A 27,559-nucleotide genomic window follows, 5' to 3' on the forward strand; every position below is an offset into this window, starting at 1 on the left:
ACTCGTGCACAACATTGGGAGACAGTACTACAGAGGAGGCAGGCAATGGAAATGGAACGTAAGGGGTAGATATAAAAGATACTCTAAGGCCAGGATTTACAGGGATCTGTAATATAAAGGACAAGAAGGACGGAAACAACACCATGAGGTTTGAGCTTAGTTGACAAGAAAGACTCTTGGAGGTAGGAAAAAGAAATATAAATGAGGTAAATCTTCTATCTGGGTCATTGGAATAGTGACTTCTGGTTTAGATTGATGCTTTGAAAGATGGATGCTTGTCTAGAAGCAATAGCGTGCAGTGACTCAGGCCCCACGCTCTGGAGTCAGAGCGCCTGGATTCGTATCTTTGCTTTGTCACTTACTAGGAGAAATGAATTCTCTTTGTTTTTTGCATCTAACAAATAAGGGTATTAATAGTGGCTGTCTTGGGGCCCTTAGAGAATGAAATGAAGAAATGCATGAGATGCTCATAGCAGAGCATCTTGCCCATATATTTTACACATACACACATGTACTGAGTGCTGAGGATGTTGTATTACTCCTTTGAAGAGGCCTTCATTTGTAAAATATGTTTTACTTCTGATCTAGTCCAAGATAATTTATGTCTGTTTTTATTTACCAACTACATTATAACCTGTATGCCTCTAGTCTTACAGCTGCATAGGCCTGGGGACAGACCTATCTACAGATACTATCTACTATATATGTTTGTCTTTATTTACTGAATGTTTATTGAGCCCCACTTTGCACTGGGCGCTGTACTAGCTCCAGGGATATATAGTAAAGATCTACATATTTTTTTTTAACTTTTTAAATTAAGATCCTGAATACCGTTTAAGAATTGCTAGATTTGAAATGCTTGGTCAAGCTTTTGTTTAGCCATGTAGTTCTATTTAAATATTGATAGCAAGAATAGTTTGCCTTTATGCCATATTATAACAGCGTATTTTATTCATATTTATTAAAGATAGATCTTTACGTAGATCTGCTTACATAGATCTTACATAGATCTTTATAGCAAATCTGCTCACATATCTCTGCCTGAGAGTCAGTGTGGAGGCAAACTGATTTTTAGATTACGTTGATGATGTTGTTTTGAGGGTTGTAGTTAGAAAACCATCAAGAGCTTTAAAAATATATGGGAATGCCAAATCATTGGGTTACCTATCTCTGTCAGCATATGTTTAGGTTTTTGTAATTATATAATGCATTAATCTTGACTCTTTTATTTCATTTAGATTTTGATGCATACGAAAGAGATGGTACAGAAGGTAATGCTGAGCATTTTCATCATACAGTGATTCTTAGATATCATACCTGGTGACGTTTTTGTATTCAAGGAAAATTGTAACCCAGACTGGAAATGGCTTCTTAGGATGCCTAGTTTATGTTTATAATCCCTCCTAATGGATTATAGCCTTTTTCTTTTACTTACACTGATATGATCTAGCCACTGCTTGAAGCCTATATGTGAGTGTTTCTAGCAAATTAGTAACAGTGCTAATTAGAGCTTACTTCCAGGCCTTTATACTGTATGTGCTCTAGTGTTGTTTGTTATGATTGATTTTTTTGACACTTCATATTCTACTAAATACTGTTTGAAACTGTTAAGAATTTAATATGGATTTGTGCCCCTGAATTGAAAAAACCCATTTTGTTTCTGCTTCATAAATTGCCAGGACCACTAAGCATGTGGGACAGTGGGTAAATATAGACCCCCGTTTCCTAGTCTCTTATCTTTTTGAAACTAGATACTTCCCCTGCCACTCCACTCTCTGTTGTAAGAAAATTAGGGAGATTTTCTTAATGTGGCAGTGCTTGCCTTTCTGGTTCATTGGGGCTTAGTCTTTGATTGTGCAGTGACAATATGGGTAAGAAGAAATGTAAACTCTTGAAAAATCATCCGGAACCTGTAGTTTCTATAGTATGGAAAATCTTGAGTTTCACTGGGTACGTGATGGTCACAGTGTTTTTGTTGTTAACTTTTATAATATTTGCTTTTCATTAGATGAATCTTGAAGTTATTTATGGAGATACAGATTCAATTATGATCAACACCAATAGCACCAATCTGGAAGAAGTGTTTAAATTGGGAAACAAGGTGAGATAATTTTATAAAATTATCTGTTTTAACCTGCTTTTGTGAATTCTGTTTCTAACATGGAACTTCATAAATTCCAGTTTCTGTACATCTGTGTCCTTCTGAAAATAATAATAAACTTAGTGCCTTCGATTCTTCATCCTCTGTTATATTTCTTAACCTCCAGCTGTTTGTTTTGAGGGCAAAATTCAAAGGAAATTGGTTTTTCCTTAAGTGATGGATATGTTATACCTTTGAAAACAGTCTAAGTTTGGTAAGTGTAAGATGTGACCACATTAGTACCTATCACATTGTCATTCATAAGGAGAATTATGTCTCTAGTAGTATTGAGATGCATTTTATACAGTGATAGATATGGATAAGTACCTACCAACATATATACATATATCTATAATTTTTCCAGGAGTACTTAAAATATATTCGGAAAGTCAAAGGGACATTTAAAAGTAATCATTTGTAGCCTCCTAATTGCAGTTCATAATTAGCAAGTGCTTTTTGAGCACTTGCTATGTTAAGATATTGTCCCAATAAACGAAAACTAAGGTACCATCTTACAAGCTAACAGCTTCCTGCCCTTCCCCCCTAAAATGCGTGAAATTTGAACTGTAGTCTTTACTTAAGAGCAAGCTTGGCATATTGTACTCATTGGACCTTGAAAAGTTGTGCATTTTCCCTAGAGGTGATGGTCTGTGCCATGACCCTATCAATAAAGAGCAGGTGGCTGTTTCATTTATTTGTTCAGCAGGTAGTTATTTGCTTAAAGTCAAGGTGCTATGGGAGGTACAGGGAGATCTTAGACATTATTTTAATAGTCAAAGTTTTACTGGCCATGTATCTAGTTGTTGGACTATCTAATCTCTAATTCGGTAGTTTGAAGGTAAGTACTTATGCATTTAGTTTTTAGATTCGAAACAGAGTATTTCATAATTTTCATAAATTTCCTGGGGCTGACACTGCCAATTTTGTCCTTTGGTTGAGTGGGATGATATAGTTATATTATTGTCTCTTTGTTTATCTTTTTATCAGTTTTTGTCCCTGTGCTTTTTCAAAGTTCTTGCATCATACCAAACATAATATCGTGTTCTATATAACCTGAATAAATGCCTTCTAGTCTTATGTGACTTCTAGTTTTGTTTAGATGAACTCTTGGGAATTTGCGGCATGTTCATCTTCTCCCTATTAGATGTTTGAGAAGCTAGCATTAATGGTTGAAATTTTCACAGGTGAAAAGTGAAGTGAATAAGTTGTACAAACTACTTGAAATAGACATTGATGGTATTTTCAAGTCCCTGCTACTGCTGAAGAAAAAGAAGTACGCTGCTCTGGTTGTTGAGCCAACATCGGATGGGAATTACGTCACCAAACAGGAGGTGAAAGGATTAGATATAGTTAGAAGAGATTGGTGTGATCTTGCTAAAGACACTGGAAAGTGAGTTCAGTTTTCATTTTTGCTTTTGTTGTTTGTTTTTAAAAAAATTGAAGCATTAACGGTGTGGAGAACACTTTGATTCTGCCAAGCACAAGGACATGACTTCTTTTTTGTTATTGTTATCATTGCATATTAACAGTTCTTACTGATATGGAGTAGAATTTTACAGATGGGTTAAAACTTAGAAAAAGCCAAACTCGCTCAGTAAGAAATGCTTGCTGTAAGATGCATCTTACGAGTTTTAACTCATGGTGAGGGTAAGCCTTCACATTTTAGATGCTTACAGAGTTGGGTTCATCGATGTTGGCTTGTTTTTGTTTTGTTTTGCTTTACTGTTTCTTTTAGAATGTGCAGTGTGTTGTGCTCCTGAATGTTCCTAGTGCCTCCTTAGGGCCATAATTGTTAAGGTGTCCCCGTGTTGTGGCTTAAAATGTTCTGGGATTAAAAGTGGGCCATGGAGTGAGACTTTGTTCCCGCCCATATCATTTGTGTGTAAAGATTCTTACTAATCTCAGGTGAATTTAAGAGCTAGTTCTCAAATACTGTATGTACCTCAGAAATAATAAATGTCATGACTGACCCCTTAGTTTTACATCTGGGACTGAAGGTTGTGATAATAAGACCTATTTGTTTGTTTTTAGGGTCACATTAATTTATAAAGCACCCATTTTAAAAAGACGAATCCTTAGGTACTTTATGTACCATCTTTCCAGATAATTCCTGTTTTGTGAACCTGAACAGTTGTGAAAATAGAAGGACTTTTTTCTTTAAAGTGAAATGTTAAGTTAATTTTAGTATTGCTGAATGTCAGCATTTTTTACTTGTTTTCCAGTCTTCCTCTTGCTTTCAAGTTGGGAGATTGAGCATTTGTTGCTTCTGCAAAACTACTCTTGATTAGGCAAAGTTGATCATCTGAGTACGGGTCACTGTTAGCCTTTTATGAAATATAGTTTGAAATGCTTCATTGCCCCCAAATGTACTCAAAGATGAAACTACTTTGTATAGACTGTCAATTAGAGTGTTCTCTTCAGCTTTGTGTTTTCTAAGAAAAGATGCATCATAATAGAAGTAAATTTCTCTGAGTTAGAAATGTATTAGTAATTAAAGCTATACAAATGTTTTTGTCAGGGTTCTTTTTCTGACAAATTATAATGCAGCTGTCAAACCCTCGCGCTGCATTTTCTCAGAAATGGATAAAATATTGGCTTCCTTACTCCTTTTCTTTTTCGTTTTTTCTCTTTTTTTTGGATCTGATAGAATAACATGAAGTTTTTGAGGCATAGCAATACGGTTAGAGAACACTGAAAAATATTATAAAGCTGAAGAAAGAAAAGTTTGGAATCTTTGAGTTTTAAAAAATTTGCATAAAGAACTTTATATTCCTACTTTCCTAGCTTGTAGTCATCTCGGGCAGAGATGATATCTTGGTGCCTTATGAGGAAAGTGAAATATTTGTCTTCTCAAATTTCTCCTAAGAGTAGAACACAATTGCTTGTGAATTTTTGTAATTGCATAAAAATACGATGGAACTCATACCGCTCTCTGTACACACGCAACGGGAAGCCTTAGCTGCCACGTTAGAAAAAAAGGGGGGGGGGGTGCTGGTCTGTGTGTTTAAGGGCAAACCTGATGTTCCAAGGTTGGTAAACCTTTGACAGAGTTAATGTTAGAAAACACATAGTAACGGGCTTTTGGACATTAACTGTCATGTTAGCTTTTAGTATGGCTCTTGCCCACATGTTAGTCTAATGGCATTTATCTTCCTTTCTCTCCTTTATTAATAAAGTATGATACTAAAAAATCAATCCCTCTCTTTTTTTGCAGCTTTGTCATTGGCCAGATTCTTTCGGATCAAAGCCGGGACACTATAGTGGAAAACATTCAGAAGAGGTTAATAGAAATTGGAGAAAATGTGCTAAATGGCAGTGTCCCAGTGAGCCAGTTTGAAATTAACAAGGTAAATGTAGCATTTATTGCTGAATCCAGCTGCTGCCATGTGTTTTTCTCCTCCTTCAGATAGTTGAAAAACCACCTCATCCTTGCAATTGAAATAAATTCTAGCTAGTGATGAAAGCTGCTTAACGACTATCTCACAGACTGCGCATTAGCATACCACTCTTCCTCGCCCAGCCACTGGCATTACCCTGTCTGCCGTTGAGGCCTTCTCTCTCCATTCCTCACGGAAGCCTCGTGTCCAGAGGTTCTATGGAGTGATGTAGTTGATGTTTCAGGGACTTGGGAGTATTGCCTTCTTCATAGTCGTCCTAAGTTACAGTTGTTTGGGGGGCAGGCCTGTAAGCTTAGACAGAGAGCGTGTGTTTGTGTAACTTTACAGAAGGTGATCCTTAGGGGTACTTATAATCAGAAGGCGTTTTTAGACGTTGTTATTTAGAATTAAGGTGGTGCCAGCACTTTCTGTATATTCAAAGCACTTGTGCTTTTTTTTTTTTTTTTAAACTGTATAGTTTCTCTTTATGGATAGTCTTAGTTGTTGAAAATAGGGAATATTTTTTCTTACCTAATTTGAAAAAGAAAATCTTGGTTTCCCAAAGTGCTGTGTAGTACAAGATGTTAGGTTATAGGTTTCTTTTTTTCCATTTAAACAGAGTATCTTTACATATTCCGAAGGTAATTTTGCAAATACCATTTCACCCGTTTTGTGATACATAAATTTTGTCAAAACTCATACTAAAAAGAATTTTAATGAAACAATCTAATGATGGCATTAAATGGAAGTTTTAGAATTAAAACTCGTTCTTAATACCCCTATGCTAAAGTAATGCTAGTCATTTTTGCACATTACCTTACTCTTTAAAACAGTTTTACATGGTAGCAAATACAGTGTATATTATTTTGAGATTTGTTTTCACTTAGCATATACAGATTTTCCCACATTTCTGTATTAGCCTTAAAAATCCTTATGTTAATCTTATATTTCACTGCTACATCTTTAATTAAAATTTTTGCTTGATTATTACATTATTTATTTTTGCTATTGTTAATAACTGTATTGAACATCTTGTTCATATGTCTTTTAAAAAATTACTATATGATCCTTTCTTTTTAAAACACATTTATTTATTTATTTACTTTTGGCTGTATTGGGTCTTCATTGCTGCGTGCGGGCTTTCTCTAGTTGTGGCAAGCAGGGGCTACTCTTCATTGCGGTGCGCGGACTTTTCATTGCGGTAGCTTCTCTTGTTGTGGAGCGTGGGCTCTAGGTGCGCAGGCTTCAGTAGTTGTGGCTCGCAGGCTGAGTAATTGTGGCTCGTGGGCTCTAGAGCGCAGGCTCAGTAGTTGTGGTGCATGGGCTTAGTTGCTCCGCGGCACGTGGGATCCTCCCGGAGCAGGGCTCGAACCCGTGTCCCCTGCATTGGCAGGCGGATTTTTAACCACTGTGCCACCAGGGAAGTCCCCATTTGTCTTTTTGCTTTTGGATGAATTACTTTCTTTGTTTAGATTCCTTGAAGTAAAATATTTGAGTCAAAAGATTTGAGTATCTCTGTGGCTTTTGTCAAATTGCTTTGTAAAAGAGTGATACTAATTGCTAATAACAAAATGTGTGCACCAGTTTCACCACAGATTTCCTTGTACTATAGAAGTGACATTTCATTGGTGATAATATCATTGGTGATATTTAAGTAAAACATTGCTACCATAAATGGATACGAAACAGTATTTTACCACTGGATTTAATTTGCATTTCTTTGATTCCTAGAGAGAATGAATATTTTCTACGCGTATCCTTACAATTTGTTTTTATTCTTAGTTAAGTCATTTGTTTCCTACTCCTTAACCATGATGTTTTTAATGTCACAAAAGAAGACATTCATTTATACATGAAAAGTACAAAAACTTAGAAGTAAGTAATATAAGAGGACGTGTGCCTTGACGCTAGCTCTTCACTTTACGTGATGCAGTGCGTGCCTATTGGCATGGAATCACTTGGGACATTGGAAAGTGGTTTCCTTTCAGATTTTGTTTTGTCTGTCTCTCAAAAATTTGCATAAGTAAGAATTACTGTTTCAGTCTTGCTTTGATCAATTTTTGCATCAGTTCTGCAGATTGAATCCCTGACACTGTCTGCCTTCTTAGAAATGTGAGTCCTCTGTTGCACGGGGTTCCAGGCATGAATTTGGAAGGCTGAGTCCAAACATGACCACATTATTGGCAAAAGAACACTGAGCACGTGTCCTCTAAGGTAGCGGGCCCAGTCCGTCATCTTCTCCTGTGGGTGATGGCACAGTGTTACTAGTGTGCAGAGAAACCTAGCCACATAGACACACTGGCCATCTCTGAGTTCTCAGGAACATTGTGCAGTCTTGCTATTTTGAAGTTTTTATTATCGAAAATTTAAATCTTATACAAGGGATTTCCCTGGTGGCGCAGTGGTGAAGGATCCGCCTGCCAATGCAGGGGGCACAGGTTTGATCCCTGGTCTGGGAAGATCCCACATGCTGAGGAGCAACTGAGCCCGCGTGCCACAACTACTGAGGCCCATGCACCTAGAGCCCGTGCTCCGCAACAAGAGAAGCCACCACAACGAGAAGCCTGCACACCACGACGAAGAGTAGCCCCTGCTTGCTGCAACTAGAGAAAGCCCGCGCACAGCAGTGAAGACCCAACACAGCCAAAAATAAAACAATAAATAAATAAATAAATAATTTTTTAAAAAAAACTTAAACAAAGGTAAAGAGAAGAACATCACGAACCCCCGTGTAGCCATCACTCAGCTTCGATAGTTATCAACTTAAAGTGACATTTATTATTACTAACAATACTAGTTAATAATTAGTGTGATTCGGGATGTGCGTATATTTTCATGTGGCAGAACTGAAACCGACTGTCTTTGTATTCTCCATTTCACTTGGCATAGTAGCTGGCAAATAATAGTTGTTCAGTGAGCATTAAAAGAATTCCTTTGCCTGTTTAATCATCCATTCATCAAACATGGAGTACGTCTTATGTGCACAGTGCTAGATTCTGGGATATAAAGTAGAATAAGCAAAACCTGGTTGGTATTTTCAAGATGTTAATGGTCTAGCAAAGATATTTACTGTCACATGCTCTTATACTTTTTTAAGTAAAGAAGAAGAATTTCTTCAGTGTCAATGAAAGTAGAGTCAATTCTGATGAAAGAGCTCTGTATATCATAGTTATTCCTGTGTCAGTTTACATTAAGCTTTTTATATATCAAGAGTGACTGTCTTGGGCTTCCCTGGTGGCACAGTGGTTGAGAATCGGCCTGCCAATGCAGGGGACACGGGTTCGAGCCCTGGTCTGGGAAGATCCCACGTGCCGCGGAGCAACTGGGCCCGTGAGCCACAACTACTGAGCCTGCGCATCTGGAGCCTGTGCTCCGCAACAAGAGAGGCCGCGACAGTGAGAGGCCCGCACACCGCGATGAAGAGCGGCCCCCGCACCGCGATGAAGAGTGGCCCCCGCTTGCCACAACTAGAGAAAGCCCTCGCACAGAAACGAAGACCCAACACAGCCACAAATAAATTAATTAATTAATTAAAAATATATATATATATACCTTTAAAAAAAAAGAGTGACTGTCTTAATTAACATTTGTCTGAATACCTGTACTGTTTAAAACTTGTGAGTAAATCAGTATTTACATTTTGTCACTTGCAAAGGAGAGTGGAGTCGAAGAGTCCATGTATGTGACTGGTTGTGGATGGTCTTATGATAAGATATAGATTAGGTTAGATTAGATTAGATTGATTTTGTGGGTATTAGTGGGCTTGAAAATGGGAGGTTAGCATAGGGTGGAGGGGTGAAGTGGTGAGATTTACCTTTGTGGAGATTTAAGCCCTTGTTGCCAAAAGCAACTGAAAAACACTGTGTGTGATTTTTCTGAACTGCCGCAATTTTAGCTTAAATATGTTTCATAAAGTAACACAAAATACTTCACAGCTGATTTGTATAGCCCTGGCTAACTTGAGCCTAAACCACCAGGAAGCATGTTTTGAAAAATCAAGCCTTCTGAAACTAGACTGTAAAATCCCCAAATAGTCCCAATCTAATAATTGGAAAGTATGTCAGATGAAATTCAGAATTTCTTAACATTGCACTGAAGTATAGTCAATTGAAGAAGATAACGGTTTTCTTAAGTAGAGTTATATTGATTAAAATTTCTATGCAGTATTACCCGTCCAAGTCAATCAAGACTTCGCATAATGCAGGTTTGAGAAGATTTAAATACTTAGAGAGGCTTCTAGGCACTCTCCTACACTGAGTGTATGATTTAGAAAGTGTACAGCACGGTGGGGGGGATGTGCAGCCATGTTTGAGGACCTGCTTTATTCTACTACAGTAGTTCTCAAATTTCCTGATCTCAGGACATTTTCACACTCTTAAAATAGTTGGGGACTGCAAGAGCTTTTGTTTATGTAGCTTATGTTGATATTTACTGTTAGAAATTAAAACTGAGAAGTTTTAAAAGCATTTATTCGTTTATTTAAAAATATCAGTAAACCCATTATATGTTTACAAAAATAAAAAATTTTTTTAATTAATTAATTTATTTTTGGCTGTGTTGGGTCTTCGTTGTTGCGCGCGAGCTTTCTCTAGTTGCGGTGAGTGGGGGCTACTCTTCGTTGCGGTGCTTGGGCCTCTCATTGCGGTGGCTTCTCGTTGCGGAGCACAGGCTCTAGGCGCGTGGGCTTCAGTAGTTGTGGTTCGTGGGCTCAGTAGTTGCGGCTCGCGGGCTCTAGGCACACAGGCTTCAGTAGTTGTGGCACGCGGGCTCAGTAGTTGTGGCTCGCGGGCTCTAGAGCACAGGCTCAGTAGTTGTGGCGCACGGGCTTAGTTGCTCCGCGGCATGTGGGATCTTCCCGGACCAGGGCTTGAACCCGTGTCCCCTGCATTGGCAGGTGGATTCTTAACCACTGTGCCACCAGGGAAGTCCCACAAAAATAAAATTTTTTCATGAAAAATAACTATATATTTCAAAACAAAGAAAAATTAGCCAGAGGAATGGTGTTATTTTGCAATTTTGCAAATCTTGTTAACGTCTAGTTTAGTAGAAGACATCCGCGTTCTTATATCTGCTTGTGCATCCAATCTGTTGTGATGTGTGGTGTTGGTTGAAGCATAGGAAGAAAGTCAAGTTTCACACAAATATGTAGTTGGAAAAAGGAGAAATATTTCAGTAATTTTTAAAGATAGTTGTGTGTATTCTTCTTTGATTCTACACCAATACTCTATAAGTGGTATTGTCTTCAAGGTTATTTGTATTGTGGAAATAGGAAACCATATCAATGAACTTTTCATACTCTTACATTAAAATCTTTTCATCTGTGCAGTGCTTTGAATGGATCTTTTACCCATGTGTGATGTTACGCAGTTGTAACTTATTAAATGTTGGTTCCCTGAGTTTTACAGATCTTCCAAAATATTGATACATTTCCTTGTATATTAACAAAAACCACATTTTAAAATATTCCTACTCATCAGAAGAGTCTTTAAGTATTGGAAAGCTGTCAAGCTCACAGGAGTGGAAACAGAATTTCCAAAATTCTGATTTGTGCTAGATAGCTTCAGTATTATCATAGGCAATATATACTGTCAGGTGTTTTCCTTGAAGTAGCAGGCTCGCTTGGTTCTTTTTGAGTGATTGTCTGCCAGGTACTCAAGTTAGACTAACAGTAGTTGGCCTGCCATTCTTTCAAATAAAAATTGGGTTGAGAAAGGCAGCTAGTTTAGCTTGCAACTCAAATAATTGCACAAATGCATTTCCTCGAGCATCCTTCGTTCTTGAGTATACTGTAGATGTGCCTTGTGCATACTTCCCATTTTGTCACACAAAATATTAGCTTTCTACTCAAGGGTCAAGAACTTAAAAAAACTGTGAGTGTGTCATGGTGACGAATACAATGAGTATTAGCGCAGTTTGGTGCTGCTGTCCAGGTTCATGTTTATAAGGCATCAGCACCTTTACTGACCTTTGTTTCTGTATCACCAGTGCAGATAGTATTATTAGGAAAATAGCTTTGACTTCTCCACCCCCTGAAAGGGTGTCGCTAACCCCCAGGGGTCTGCAGACCACACTTAGGTGATCTAGACATGGAGCACCCTATTCCCTGTCCTTCCACTTGTCTTTTGAAACCCACCCCTTCCCTTTGTGCATATTAAGTTCCAGTCCAGTAGACTGTATTTTTTTTTCTCACCTCTTGATTTTAAGTTTTGCTTTTTCCCTCTGCTTGAATGCTCTTGCCCCGTCATCTTTTCTTAAAATCTATTTTTTTCCTTCATGTGCCAGTTCGTTTTTTTCTTCCATGATTTCTGCTCTCAAATGGTAGCCATCTTTCCCTTTCTAAACTCTCCGTAACACTTAGTTTACCACTCCCTTCTGGCACATGTAGCTTATTTTAGAGAGTTTTTTTGTGGAATGGGGAATCGTCTGCTAATGGCAGGTGACTTAGGACCAGTGACTGTCTTATTCATCTTGCAGTACTTTACAGTGCTTGAACTTAGTGAATTATTGCAGAGTGAGCGAAATAATTTCTTCTGCAAACATTTGGTTGCTACTACACACCAAGAATCGTTCTGAGCCCTCTGAATGCAGCTGTGGGCAAGGCTGACGTGTTCCTGCTCTCGTGGGGCTTACTTTCTGTTAAAAACTCAGTCACTCTGCCTTTGGAGAGCTTAAATTGACAGTGTGAGTAAATCCAGTGATTTCTGGTGCCTTAGGGATTTATTTAGGCTCGAGAAGCCTTTGAGAAACAGATCATTAAGTCAGAGTAACCGTTATCCGTCCGTCTTAACTAATCGGTTAATTCAGTGAGAGAATTGCAGACATTAGGAGGAACTCTAAGGCTGCATAGAAGACTGAATTCACAGTCTTAATCTTTATATCCAAGTATTGTGTGCCATGGCCCAGAAACTCATGTTTCTTTTTTTTCAGGGTTATATCTGGTCATATTAGTTACTAAATGAAGGAGAGAGGAGCCTTGAGGATAGAATGTCTGAAGATCCTGTGGCAGTGTTTTCTACATACAGCTTCTGTCATTTTTATGTTTATGTGGCTGGTGTGATTCTAGCAGAGATATGTTTAGTGTATATCTGTGTGAGAAAGGTTTCATTTTAAAGTTTGGGGCTTTTCGTTCCCTCTTTTTCTCTTTTAGGCGTTGACAAAGGATCCTCAGGATTACCCTGATAAAAAAAGCCTACCTCATGTACATGTTGCCCTCTGGATAAATTCTCAAGGAGGCAGAAAGGTGAAAGCTGGAGATACTGTGTCGTATGTCATCTGTCAGGTAAAACTGTCATAATAAATAAGATTTACACCAATTCCGAGCCCATAGTAAAATCCATCTCTCCATGGTGTCTTATTTAGTACTCTTCCAAATAATTGATGCTATAAAGAGAGGGTTTAGTCTTGGTTGGTTTTGCAGCATTTAAAAACACTAGTCCAGGGATATGACATTTTATTAAAATTTTTATAAAACATTTGAGACTAGTGTTTTGGTTGAGTGAAATTACTTTGGTGAGACAGGTATATAACAGTAGCTGCTGTTTCAATCTGAAATTAACTTGAATGAAAATGTCTACCAGTTTGCTTGTATATCCAGCAGTAGTCCTTTATCATTCCTTTTGCAGCAGTTTCCATTCTGAATATTATTCTACCAAAAGAGTAAATGCATTTTTCACTAGCCTGTTCAAATAATTACTTGAAAAAAAAATACGAAATGCATGGTTATGGAGAAAGGTGAGATGTCCTAAAAAGATACCTTATGAAGAAAACACAGATTATCTAACCAGCTCCTTTTTTTGGGGGGGGGGAAGTGGAGGGGGCCTAGAACCCACCTCTTGTCTTCTCCCTGTTCCATGAGACACCTCTCAGGAACCTCTAGGTCTTCTGGAACAGTTTTAAACCACTGACCAGTTTCTTTTGAGAGTAGCATGCCTCTAACAGTCAGGGATAGGGAGAAAGGGTAGAACAGAAGAGGGTTTTGGTTTTGTGGTTGTTTTTTTTTTTTGAAAGCACTTAACTCCAGTCGGAACAAAGGAGGGGTCTCATCCCTTCTCCCTGCTTAAAAAAAAAAGTCAGAGTCAAAGCCTCTATCCAAATTCTTTACAGTTACTATGGTGTGGTCTGTTTACCAAAAGGCATAATTCATCTCAACAAGACTGTTCTTTTTAATTAATTAAATATTGCTTTTTGTTATTACAGTAAAAAAAAAAAATTAGATAAGCCTTAAACTTCACTGCAATGTGATTGATCTTTGTCAAAGTACAGTCAATGTGTTTTGCAATCAGAGAGCCTTTTCAAAATGTAGAAGTCGTCTGCTAATATCTGCTTGGTACTGTAGATGATGTACATAACAAATGATTTAAGTACATGGACAGGAATCAGCACTTGACTCTGTCTCCCTCCTAGGGTTACCCTTGATTAAGAACTGTTACAGAAAGCCAATTCCTGCAGGAAAATATTTCCATAAATGTCTGACTCTCTCAAGCCCTTAATGTGCTTTGCATATTGCCTCTGACAAGTCTCATCTCAAAAAAACAATTTTCATATTATGCAAATAAAGATTTGGTAAATAGGCTAGGTTTTTTTTTTCACTTAGGTATTCACATACATGGAAAAGCTGTTAAGATTATTAATGACAGGAGCAGATGGCAACATACAACTTTGAAAAATTATATGGGTTTTCTGAAATAGCATCTAAAAATGAAATCAAGCCACAATTATGTTTTGGCTAAACCTGGAATGGAGATGTATGGTCCTATGATCAATGTATTTCAAAAGTCAAGCTTATATTCCTTGATGTCTGAATATTGAGGTCTTTTGATTTCTTCTTCTCGGGTCTTACTGATATAAGAAAAGCTCAAAATGCTGATGCTAAATCCAGTTTGATGTATTTTCAACCCTTTTCCCATTCGACTGGTGCTGGGTGTTAACTTATTTGCTTGTTAAAAGAACAGTTCATGTTTCTTTTATTGATTTATTCTTCTCACTGTATCCCAAGAAAAGCTGTAGGACTTTAATTTGCCTTTGTCCCCCAGCAGTGGGGCATGCCCACTTTCAGCATGTTTGCTAACCAAAGCTGCCTACTTCTTTTGCTTTTAAGCACTCAGGTTATTCTTCCTCTTTCCTAACACAATTATATTTTTAGAATATGTTTCTCAAAATGTATGATGACACATTTTTAGGAGAACTATTTACTGCTCTAAGCAAAGGTGCCCTCGACGAATAACCTATCTCCTAAACAGGTTCTTTTTTGTTTAAAATTTACATTTTGAATATAGTACTCTACTGATAACTTATTCAGACTATAAATTCAGGTGAATTCAGAGAGTAATGTTTGTGGTATGTAATTTATATTGTAGTTCATAGTCTTATTAAACCATGTGAATTATTTGCTGAGATCTTAAATCAACTTCCACTAGTTGGTTAAGTTTTAAATCCTTAATTATTTAACTTTCATTGGACATAATTTTCATAAGGCATGCCTTTAACATAATTGTTTTAAGGGCCCCACTTGTCATCTGTTAAAACTTTTTTTCCATTGGTTTCCTACTAAAGATGACCGCATAGTTTTGAATGAATTGTCTGCATCTGGTTGTCTCTGTAAAGTATGTACTTTGAGAAGTTCACAAATTACTATATGGGCACTTCAAGGAAGACCAACATTGCTTCTCAGTCTATTTTTAAAGATGTATGGGATGTGTTTTTGCATATACCATGGGTTTGAGAATTAGGTCTTTGAGGGATATATCTTATGTCACAGCCTAAATGTTTGCTAGGTTTGAGAATTAGGTCTTTGAGGGATATATCTTATGTTACAGCCTAAATGTTTTTGCAACATAACACAGGAAAACCTGTCATCTTATCAATTCTTTTGAATTTAGTCATGTTTGAGCTCAGATGTTTTTACATACAATAAGAAATATGTTTGGGAAAAACTTTTTCAACTGAGAATATGCTTAGAACTTTTTCAACTGTTTTTTTACAGACATGAGAACATCTAATGATATATTGGAAAGTAACTCAAGGGCCGTTTTTAAAAAATAATACTTTGTCTCTACAAATTTCGTTTTTATTCTTTATTAAAAATTTCTAAACTCAACATTACTATAATCTTAAGGACAGACCAGTTTTTAAAAAAAACTACAATTCTATAAATCAGTCAGATTTCATGTGTTTGTTAAAAGGCAGTCTGAATATAGTTGTGGTGCCTAAAGACACTGCCCAAGGATTTTTCACACTCTTTTTGTCATTGGCTGTCAGCTTACTCTCATCTAACAAATCAAACTTCTAAAAAGGCAACAATTAAAGTTGATTAATTCTGCCTAATTTCTTTTACTGTATTGTGAACTCCTGAAAAATAATTATGAGCAAGTCTTTTAATCTGAGGTTTGCTTCCTTTCTAGTTATTTCATTATATCTTAGCATAGGTAGAACCTAGTTGATAAACATCCCAGTTTGTTTCCATCAGGAGCCTAGCCAGAGAATAGAGGCCACTGCTTCCAGTTTGTGGTAAGACAACGGTATGAAAGGTTGCCTCTGCTTTGGGCTGGGCACTGAGCTGAGAAGGGACTGATTGTAGCAGGATTGAAAGAATAGGATTCACATTATAATCAGTTTTGCAGAGCAGCGGAGCACTGTGAATAGTTAAAATTTACGAATCTGAATAATAAATTCTGTTGTTGCAGACAAGAGGAAGAGTGGAGCGAGTTGTTGGATGTTGGTCCAGTAGAGTGATGGCTTTTTGATTCACAGATGATGATGACATCACCCACAGGACTGTATGTGGGCCAATTATATAGAGTTTCACAACTTTTATTTTTAGACAGTAAAGAGAAGAGGAAGGCCTTGAAAAGAGGCTCTCTGGCCCTTCTTCCTTTCCTTGAGGAAGAGCCGCGTAAACAGCACAAAATGGCACGCCCTTCGTTCCAGTGGCCAAATATTTTGCTCCTAGAGCACTCTACTCCACCAAGGCGACTTTCTTAATTTTACTCTTACCTATTATATCTTGTACATAAGTTACTGCTCTTGGGTTTTGTGTACTGGTCTATTCCCCTTGCTCATTTGCTTCTCAGTGATACATGTAGCTCTCATTGAGAGATATTGCACACACACACACACTCCCTGTCTTTAAGATGATAATACAACTAGAATTCTTGCAAGGAGGGATTGAGTTAACATAATAGAAGGGTCACACATTTTTTTGTCATGACTCCTAAAAGGCCTTTGTTAGCAAGTCTTCCCTGTGTGTTTCTGTGATATGGCAGGTGGAATTGTTTAATCTAGTCATGCCATCTTGTTGGTTTCGAGTTTCAACAAAAAATAGAACACAACACATGCTGGATTTACATTCCTGGACAGTGGGCGAGTTGTTCTCCTTGATCTTCCTCCTGTTAGTTGCATATGAAATGTTCACCAATAGCTCAAAGGACTTCTTGGTGTTCGGAATTGAATACATAAAATTTGAACTGTTGTCCAAAAGGATTTTGTGGTGTTTGGAATTGAATATATAAAATTTGAATTGTTGTCCCTCTCTTTGTCCAAGCAAGTACTTGTGATTGAATTTCTCACAATTTTACCTGTACCGTGTCCTCTTGTAGGATGGGTCAAACCTCACTGGGAGTCAAAGGGCCTATGCACCCGAGCAGCTGCAGAAGCAGAACAATTTAAGCATTGACACCCAGTACTACCTGGCCCAGCAGATCCACCCAGTCGTGGCTCGAATCTGTGAGCCAATAGATGGAATTGATGCTGTTCTCATTGCAACGTGGTTAGGTAAGTGTCCAAACTCACATAGCCCCTTGCCCGGCAACAGCAGCCCGTGCGGTCATCCCTTACCCATCAGGAGCCCTGTTTAGAGGCACGGTACTATGTCAAGCACTTCTTTGTTTGTAGTTGAGCATTTATTTTTGTGGTTGTTTGGTTAATGTCTGTCTCCCCTCCTATATGAACCCCACAGGCTTGCTACCTCTGTAAGCACATGCCTGCTCTAGGGTAGGCGCTCCGTCAGCAGATGATGAGTGGGGAGAGAGAGAGGCGGCAAAAGAAGGGATAAGAGAAGATTTTCGGCGCCCTCCTAGTCTCAGCATACATTGTTGTCGCTTTTTTTTTTTAAATTTATTTTTTTTAATTTATTTATTTTTGGCTGCGTTGGGTCTTCATTGCTGTGTGCGAAGTTGCGGCGAGTAGGAGCTACTCTTCATTGCGGTGGCTTCTCTTGTGGAGCACGGGCTCTAGGCACATGGGCTTTAGTAGTTGCAGCACGTGGGCTCAGTAGTTGTGGCTTGTGGGCTCTAGAGCGCAGGCTCAGTAGTTGTGGCGCACAGGCTTAGTTGCTCTGCAGCATGTGGGATCTTCCTGGAGCAGGGCTCGAACCTGTGTCCCCTGCATTGGCAGGTGGATTCTTACCCACTGCGCCACCAGGGAAGTCCCTACATCATTGTCACTTTAATCAGTGAACTTCACTTAATAAGAAGATGCATTGTATCTTGATTATTGTTTCCTCTTGTCTCAGTCTCTAAATGTGTTTTTGTATGGAGTGAGAATACACAGCTTTTTTAACATTAAAACGTTTAACTTGTATTCAATTCCTTTCGAGTATCCTGCTCTCACTTTTAAAAATTCTTCTAAAACTGGACTCATTATCTTCTAGGAATTAGTTGATTCCTAATTTCTCATCACTCTGGAGGTGCCAGCCAACCCTGAAACCTCGTTGTTTCTCAGACTTTTTGCCAGGTCACCAGATTGTCATCTCTTGCTTAGAAATGTATTTCATAACCAGCCCTGATTTCCTTTCTAGATGACCAGCATGTTGAGAGTTGCATTGCTTTAAGTTCTCTGCTCTCTATCCCATTGTACACAAAGATGAATATTTTTAGAATAAGTGCCTAATAAAGTCCTTGGCTGGCTCCTCACTGTCTATAAGTCCAGTTGCCACTGACATCTTACAGTCTCTGACTTCGGCAGTTATAGACTAACTTTCTAGCTCCAACCTGTATTTCTAGCCTGACTTCTTATTTAGTGTACTCCGGGTCCCCTAAATATGGCATTGTTTAATCTGTCCATGCTTCATGGAAAATTCTCCTCCTCTTCTCATTGAATAAGTCTGGCTTAGGACACGGGCTTTGGCATCATAGGGATCTGGGTTCAAACACTTGTTCTGTCGCTCACGCGCTCTGTGGCTTTGGCAAGCCTCTGAAGCTTGGTCTCAGCCTTGGTTTCTAGAGTTGCTCTGAGGGAGCGATTAGCGATACATGTGAGATGCTCTGCACAGGCCTGGGCAAGGGGAGTGCGCAGTGAACGCCTGTTGTGGCCACGCCCCAGCCCCCTGCCAGCCCTCTGCAGAAATATGTTCAAACTCCTCTCGTCCCTGGGATTTGCACGCAGTGCGTCTCTGTGCGTTTATGGGCTGAGACTGGACAGATGAATCATCAAGTCACGTACTTTCCACGCTGCCCCTGTTGAATATGTTTCTGAGCTCCTTCCCGCCAGTGGGTTCCCCCCGCCCCTGCCATCAGTGTCTGCTCTGGAAGTGGAAACTCATTTTTGACATTTGCCTAAGCAAAACATAATTAGGAAGATAAAATTCTGCTACCCAGATCATCATATAATGTATTCTCAAAGTTGAGTTGTATTTGATGATGTTTATAAATCCTCAGCTGGGAGGAGGGAGTGTAAGTGCACAATATTTTTTAGCTTCCTTCTTTTTTCTCTCCTCTGCCTTGAGTGCGTACTCTATTGGAAACTGTAATGAGTACTTTGCATATGTTATCTCATTTAATCCTTTCAGTAACCCCATGAGGCTATGTTGTTTCCTTCATTTTACGGAGAAGAAAACTGAGGCTTAGAGAGGTAACTAACTTGGTCTTGTCACATAGCTAGTGAGTGGCCAACCGTGGTTGGTCTGGGACCCAGCTCTGCGTGACTGCAAAGCTTGTGCTTGTAGCCACCACCTCTTCTTAGCTCTGGGAGGCTGTGACACATGCCCTCAGCCAGGAGCGCGGTGGCGTGGGTGTGAAGGCCCGGGAGCTTCATCTTTGTGCTTCCTCCTTGCCCCACTGCAAACCCCCAGCCCTGCTGACAGCCCTTCAGCAGAAGCATTTGTTTTTTAGAGTAGATCTTCCAGGTTTTCCATTTGGATCATCAAGAGCCTGGTTCATAGGCTCACCATTGCCCTATTCCTTCTTTGGTTCTGAATTTTCCAGTGGCCCAGAGCCGAGGAGAGGTAGCTGGAACAAGCCTCATCTTGTGAGTGACATTTAACAGATAAGGGTGGAGCCTTGTATGTTCGGCAGAAGAGCTGTAGAGTAGAAGGCGGTGGAGCCTGGCTGGTAAACAGCCTGATGCCTGCTCAGATGTCTCAAGAGTGGCCATACCAGGAGGAGACCAGACTGATTTCGTTGGTTACAGGGTCATATTTAAGATCATTTTCATATCAATTAAACAGCAGGCAGATTGTGGCTGCTTAAAGATGAAACTTTCTCATCATTGTGACTGTCATATGAATCCAGTTTTCACAAATCATTTTCTAAGCCAGTAGCCTAGTGGGCCCCATCTTCAGAGTGTTCTTGCTATTAGTGACCAGGCTCAGTCTACAGAGGGGACCCGTCATGCTTGTGCGTGGTCTCAACACATCCCCATCTCTCCTACCCCATCACCTGAAAGCTCTCGGTGCCAGGTAGCCGCTTGGAGCTGCTGAAGGGCCTGTGTTTCTAGCTCTGAAGGAGCTGCTGCCACTCCCCTTTGTACCTTCTTTTTCTCGTTTTTGTCTTCTGCTGTTTGGCAGCAGTTTTTATGCTGAAGACATGTGAAGTTGTCATCATTGCGCAGTGTGCCTCCTCCCACCACAGCCCCAGCCGTCACGAACGGTATCCACATACCTATCTACATACATGGTAAATCTCCTAGTCCTTTATCTCTCCCTCTTTCCTCATAGGAGGGTCCACAGTGATGAAGTGCAGAACAGCAAGTGCCAGTCACCATGAAGATCTGTAGAAAACATTGAAGCTTGCTGGGCAGATCTTTGCAGGCATTTGCCCCCTGCCCTATTTGGGAGCTGCATTTTTATCTGCGTCCTTTATTCCTCTACCCCAAGTGACAATTAGGGTGGCTGTTCTTCACTAGGGGATTTGAGGCCCCTGTTTTCAGTTCTCACTTAGCCTGTGCTTTGAGAGGAGAAGGGAGGAGATAGGGAAGTGGTGGGGAAGTAAGGGGAGGAGTGTTAGGGGTGCATGGTGTTTCTAAGAGGTGCAAGCTATAGGCACACAATTACTGTAATTTGTTTTTAAAGTTCTAAATCTGTTTTCTTTATATTAGAAAAAACTGCCGTTAGTGAACTGACACCGTTACATAAGTTGAAGTCTGCAAATGTATACATAAAATACAAGCCCTCCAACTGCCTAATCACAGACATAAACTAATTCTCTTGCCTTTAATGTAGTTTTTATCTTTGATTAATCAAATGTATGACAGTGTTGAAACTTCAGTGAAGTTCGCTACTTTGTCCTTTTAGCTAGTATAAAGAAATCAGGAATAATGGCATAATTTCATTTAGGAAAATTATTAAGTTCATGATTTTTTATTTTTAAGACTCTTTTGTGGAGAGCAACTATATTTTTCAACTACTTCTTTTTCTGTTGCTTTTATACTGCTTTCCTTGAAATGAAAGGCAAGCATCAACTGTTGGTTTTATCCTGTGGCTTCACTTTGGAAATTCTCTATTTCTCCCCGTCAGGATACCTCCTGAAGTCTGTCTGGTGGCATGTTGCATGTCCAGGTGTTCTGTATGGGAAGGTCGTTTCAGTGAAAAGGAGAGAGGACAGTCTATTAAATGAGTGAATGAATAAGTCTGTTGTATTGAAAGAGAATGATTTGTTCTCCCTAATAACTAATGGTCCTCATTATCCCACAGTAAAATGTGTATCATTTTTCTGAAACCCATGCAAGATTATTGCTGTTGGGCTTAAATAAAGCTAAATTTTACTCTTTTCCATCTGTGAATAGAAAAAAATGTAGTATTACTCTTCTTATACAATAGCCCTATGGGAAACATGGCCACTAAAACTTGGAACTCTCAGCTTTTGTTCTCCAGACTGTAGGTTTTTTTTTTCTCTCTTGTTCTAATGAAAGCTCTCTATATTCTGTGGGTGAAATATTCACAGTATGCTCCAACATCCAAATAGTCTTCTGTACCTAGCAAAACAGGCTGGGGATTAGAATATTCTAAAGTTCATTCCTGAATTTCATCTTTTAATAAATGTATATTTTATGCATAACTACTTAAAATTATATAATATTTTTCCTCCGATGAGGAATGATTTGTACAATAACTGTCAAATACCTTTCTTCATGGTCAGTGATAAAATTTCAGGCATTTGCCTATCAGGGCAGTTTTTTCATTGGTCCTGAGAAATTATTGATGTTTGAAGAACATGAGAATTTAAAATTTAATCTGTGAAAGTAGTGCTTAGAACAAGACAGCACACTTAACCCAGTGTGTTCCTGAGTTAGATTGGGAAGTAAAAATCCCCCCTTTTAAAAAATGGCCCATACCACTCACCTTACAGAAGGTACTTTTTGTCAGTAGACAGGGTACCATGATGTCTTCTAAGAAATTAAGTGCAGCAGCGGGCCACGCCATATTTGGGGGTGCCTTTGGTAGACCCGGGGAGATATACCTACAAAAGGTGGTGGAGTGGCGGTGGGGGAAAAGCACAGGTGGTTGGGAGTGGAATGATGCCACCAGCAAGTGCCTCAGGCATTACTTTGTTGATCAAGACTTTGCCTTTTTTCATGATGCAGCTCTCAGAAGAATGTACGTACATGACCAGCATTTCCAAACCTTAAATATTTTCTATGGCATAATTCATAGTAAAATTTCAGAAGTAAGGTCACACCAAATGCAGTGTAGGATAGTAAGTCTTCTCAGCGGGTAAGAACCGCCCCTTCCAGGCTGGAGCGCCGTTCCAAGCGCGTTATCAAATGGCTCATGCTCCCAGCCTACTTAGTCCCAACCTACTTATGCATCCATGGAACAGATGAATGTTGAAGACCTGCTATGCTCAACAGTGTAATGGGTGCTGTGAGGGATACGAAGTTGAGTCAGCCATGGCTCCTTTACTCACATCACAGCCCAGCCTGTTGAGTCGATTTCCCTGTTGCGGGGAAGTCTAGTGGACAGCACAAGTACATGTCCCCAAAGAGGTAAAATAAAGGAGTTTCAGTGTTTGGGGGAAACAGAGACCACTTCTAGCTGGGGCCACCCGGGAAGAGTTTATAAAAATGGAGGCGTTTGAGGCATTGTGGGCATGTGCCTTGCAGAGGCCAGTGTGGAGTCGGGAGTGGCTGCCTGTCCCCGCCTCCCACTTGTCCTTCCAGCCCAGTGATAAGCAGCAGGGCCCCGACTTCCAGGGGTAGCCCAGGCCATCCCAGCTGCTCTTCAGGGCACACGAGGGAATTCACAGAGAGCCTCATGAAGGGTATCCATTGCACTGCCTTGCACCGCAGTCCCTATAAGGCGAGCACATGGTGCTTGTTTCTGTGTCACTGGCTCGCTGTGCTGAGGGCCCGAGGTAGTGCTGCTCATTTGACACAGGCACACTTCTAAGAACTTGGAGCCACACCAGAGCATGTTTAGAATAATTGCTTTGTGTAGTGATTTCTAACTCTGACTTTGTAAAGCTTGGAGTTTCCAAAGGAAAATGGGGATTTCTCAAATTATTTAAGTTAGATCAATTTTTTAAAAATTTAACTTTATTGAGGAATAATTAGCAAACATAATTCTATGTACGTACGTATGTCTGTATGTACGCACGCATGCGTGCCACGCTGTGCGGCTTTTGGGATCTTAGTTCCCCGACCAGGGATGGAACCCGGGGTCCCAGCAGTGGAAGTGCTGAGTCCTAACCACTGGACCACCAGGGAATTCCCTAATTGTATGCTTTTAAAGTGTACAACGTGATGATTTGATACACAGTTATACTGTAGAATGATTACCAAGATTGAGATAATTAACACATCCATCACCACACATAGTTAGCTCTTTTGGGGCAGGGGAAGTGTGGTAAGAATGCTTAAGATCTACTTGCAGGAACTTTCAAGTATACAATATTGTATTATTAATTATAGATCAAATATTTTAGGATCATCATATTAAGCATACTAAAATGACGTCAAGATTGTGTAGCCTATAGAAAAATGGATAAGACGTAACAAATGAAAAGCTGAATACAGCATTGTGCACAGATACTTAAACTATGTTAAATGTATACATATGAATAAGACAGAAATGAGTAAAGGTGGTGAATATTATGTTCCTCCTTGGTGAAAAAATATAAATACTCTTAATCCTAAAAATAAGACAGTTTTTACAAAATCAGAAGGGAAAAAAAACGGGGTTTGTTTCTTTTTTTATCTACCAACATAGCTGGAGAGGAGAGGCCTTTGTGTAAGAGAAGCGATCTTGATCTGTTGTTTTATTTGTGTTATTTTATTTTCCATATATTTTTTCAGCATAAAGTTACTGTGTTTTCTCAGGTCTAAAAATAAGGTTTTTTTCCTGTTCAGAGGTACAGGTTTCATTAAGTTAAAATTCACGTTCAGGGCTGTCATCAAGGGCATTACAAATAATCACATGCGGTTATGAGAGTGCTGTCCAGCAGAATTTTTTCTTTTCATCAAGATTTTGGGAGTTATCTTTTGCAGGACAGTAAGACTCTTGGGAGTTTATTTAACCCAAAGGTTTGGATATTATTTCTTTTAAAATACTCAGAAAATTTCCATTTATCTTATGGAGAGGTTTGTTGTTGGTGGAAGCCAGCTTCAATTGTTTGCCACTTGTATAGTCGTTTATCATTAAATTAGATCCTGCAGTATTTTAAACTTTTTTGTTATGGAAAATTCCAAACATGTACAATAGTAGAGAGAACTGTGTAAGAAACCCCCAGATGCTCATCATCCAGGTTCAGCCATGTGCAACTGTGGCCAATGTTACTCCTCTTCTTCACCTCCTCTGATGATTTTGAAGTGAATTCTAGACAACATATCATTTTATCTTTAAATATTTCATTTTGCATTTCTAAAAGACAAGGTTTCCTCCTTTTCAGCATAACTACAATATTACCACTAGGAAAAAAACTCCATAATTCCTTCATTTCATCACATAACCAATAAATGTATTTCCCCAGTCGTATTGTGAATGCATTTTTCTTTTAAAAAGAAGCTCCTTCTTTGAATTGGAATCCAATCCGAGTCCATATGATAGTTAATCTTCTCTATTTTTTTTTCTTTTTTTTTTTTGGATCCTTGCAATTTATTTAAGGAAACTGGTGATTTTTGTCATGTGGAATGTCCTTTATTCTGGAGTTTGCCAATTGCATCCTAGTGGTATCCTTTAACACATCCCTCTGTCCCATCTATTTCCTGTAAAATGGTAGTTAGATCTAAAGAGCTGCCCATATTTCAGTCCAGTTTATTTTAGTTTTTGCTAATCCGACTTCCTAGGTAATGGTGTGTACATCTGTGAGGAGGTACATAATGTCTGGTTGCAGTCTAACACATTTTGAAACAAACTCAGAGATATATCATGAGAGATACTTAGTACTTACTTTTCCTACCTTCTTCAGTGTGAATTTTCTTTTTCTTTAATTGAAATATAGTTGATGTACAATATTATGTTCTAGGTGTACTGTGTAGTGATTTGACATTTGCAAACATTATGAGATGATCACCACAGTAAGTCTAATAACCCTCTGTCCCCATGCAAAGTTATTACAGTATTATTGACCATATTCGTTATGCTGTATATTACATCCCCATGATTTATTTATTATATAACTGGAGCTTTCTACCTCTTAATCCCCTTTGCCTATCCCCTCCCCACCTGACTCCCTCTCCCTTTTGGCAGTCACCCATTTGCTCTCTGTATCTGTGACTCTGTTTTCCTTTTGTTTTGGCTTTTAGATTCCACATATAGTGAGATCATGTGGTATTCGTCTTTCTCTGACTTATTTCACTTGGCATAATACCCTCTAGATCCATCCATGTCAAAAATGGCAAGCTTTCAATTTTTTATGGCTAAGTAATATTCGTGTGTGTGTGTGTACACCACATCATCTTTATCCATTCATCTATTGATGTGCCCTTAGGTCGCTTCTATATCTTGGCTGTTGTAAATAATGTTGCAATGAACATTGCAGTACATGAATCTTTTTGAGTTAGTGTTTTGTTTTTTTCCTGGTAAACACCCAGAAGCGAAACTGTATGGATTGTATGGCAGTTCTATTTTTAATTTTTTGAGGAACCTCAATACTGTTTTCTATAGTGGTTGTAAAAACGTAGAATCCCACCAACAGTGCACAAGGGTGCCCTTTACTCTACATCCTTGATAACACTTGTTACTTGTCTTCTTGATGATAGCCATTCTGACAGGTGTGAGGCAATATCTCACTGTGGTTTTGATTTGCATTTCCCTGATGATTAGTGAAGTTGAGCATCTTTTCATGTGCCTGTTGGCCATCTGTTGGTCTTCTTTGGAGAAATGTCTATTCACGTTCTCTGCCCATTTTTCTAATCAGGTTGTTTGTTTTTTTGGTGTTGAGTTGTATGAGTTCTTTGTATATTTTGGATATTAACTCCTTATCGGATATGTTATTTGCAGATATCTTCTCCCATTTAAGTGGGCTGCCTTTTCATTTTGTTGATAGTTTCTTTCCCTGTGCAAATGCTTTTTAGTTTGATGTGGTCCTGTTTGTTTATTTTTGCTTTTGTTTCCCTTGCCTGAGAAGACATATCCAGAAAAATATTGCTAAGACCAATGTCAAAGAATGTACTTATGTTTTTTCTGGGAGTTCTATGGTTTCAGGTCTTATATTTAAGTCTTTAATCCATTTTGAATTTATTTTTGTATATGGTATGAGAAATCAGTATGAATTTCTTGTATAACATACATACAGAAAAGTATGCAAAAGCCTAACTGAACAGCTTGAGGAATTTTCCTGAAGTAAACACATACCAGTGTAGTCAGTCCTGAGCTCAAGAAACAATATATTACTACATTCTCAGAAGCTCCCTCGTATTTCCTTCTAGAAATTATCCTCCATGCCCCACCAGAAAATTACTATCATGACTTCTAACATCATAGATGAGGTTTTCTTATATTTCGATGCTGTATAAATTATGTCTTTACTCTTTATGTCTGGCTACTTTGGTTCAATATGTTTGTGAGATGGGTCCATGTGGTCGTACTTCATTTCTGTCTAGTATGAATATACCACACTGTGTGACTTACCTACCTATGGGTTCTTTCCACTCTGGGTGGTTATGAATAGTGCTGCTTTGGGTATTCTTGCACGTGTGTTTTGTTGAACAATTGTATATATTTCTGTTGGGTATATACTTAGATGGAGAACTGCTAGGTCATAGGGGACATGTATGTTCAGCTTTAGTAGATATTACCAATTTTCCAAAGTGGTCCTACTAGTTTAGACCCGCTACTAGCAGTGTTTGAGTGCTCGACATTCTTACCAATACTTGGTGTTTCCTCTCTTCTTCATTTTATGTGGTGGCATAATGTTGTGGTTTTAATTTGTGTTTCTTCGATGACTAATAAAGTTTAGCACGTGTTCTTATGCTTATTGGCCATTTGAATATCTTCTTTTGTGAGCTGTCCAAGTCTTTTTGTGCTTTCCTGTGGAGTTGTCTTTTTCTTACTGATTTACAGGCATTCCTTTTATATTCTAAATGAGTTCTTTGGAAATATATATCACAAACATCTTCTATTTGGAATGTTTTTAATATATATCACAAACATCTTCTATTTGGGATGTTTTTGTTTTCAAGTATAATTTACGTACCATGAAATGTACAGTGTTAAGAGTAGCATGCAAACAGTTTATCAAAACAATATTTCCATTGCCTAGAGAGTTCCCTTGTACTCTCCCCAGTCTATACCCTCCCCCTCACAAAAGCAGCCACTCATCTGATTTCTAGGACCATAGTTTAGTTTTGCCTATGCTAGAATTTTATATAAATAATCTCCTCTGGTATATAC

General features: G+C 38.8%; 1 protein-coding gene across 2 annotated transcripts in view; it reads left to right on the forward strand.

Annotated features, from left to right (window-relative positions):
• Positions 1 to 27,559, forward strand: part of POLA1 (DNA polymerase alpha 1, catalytic subunit) — a 292,537-nt gene that overhangs the window by 115,945 nt on the left and 149,033 nt on the right. For both annotated transcript variants that reach the window (XM_059910859.1, XM_059910860.1), the window contains 6 exons: positions 1,239 to 1,271; positions 2,009 to 2,101; positions 3,325 to 3,530; positions 5,355 to 5,487; positions 12,665 to 12,796; positions 17,112 to 17,286. In XM_059910859.1, coding sequence (XP_059766842.1) covers positions 1,239 to 1,271; positions 2,009 to 2,101; positions 3,325 to 3,530; positions 5,355 to 5,487; positions 12,665 to 12,796; positions 17,112 to 17,286 — 772 coding nt within the window. The remainder of the gene's footprint in view (positions 1 to 1,238; positions 1,272 to 2,008; positions 2,102 to 3,324; positions 3,531 to 5,354; positions 5,488 to 12,664; positions 12,797 to 17,111; positions 17,287 to 27,559) is intronic.

This window comes from Balaenoptera ricei, chromosome X, assembly GCF_028023285.1.
Source record: "Balaenoptera ricei isolate mBalRic1 chromosome X, mBalRic1.hap2, whole genome shotgun sequence".
In the NCBI taxonomy this organism is placed as follows: Eukaryota; Metazoa; Chordata; class Mammalia; order Artiodactyla; family Balaenopteridae; genus Balaenoptera; species Balaenoptera ricei.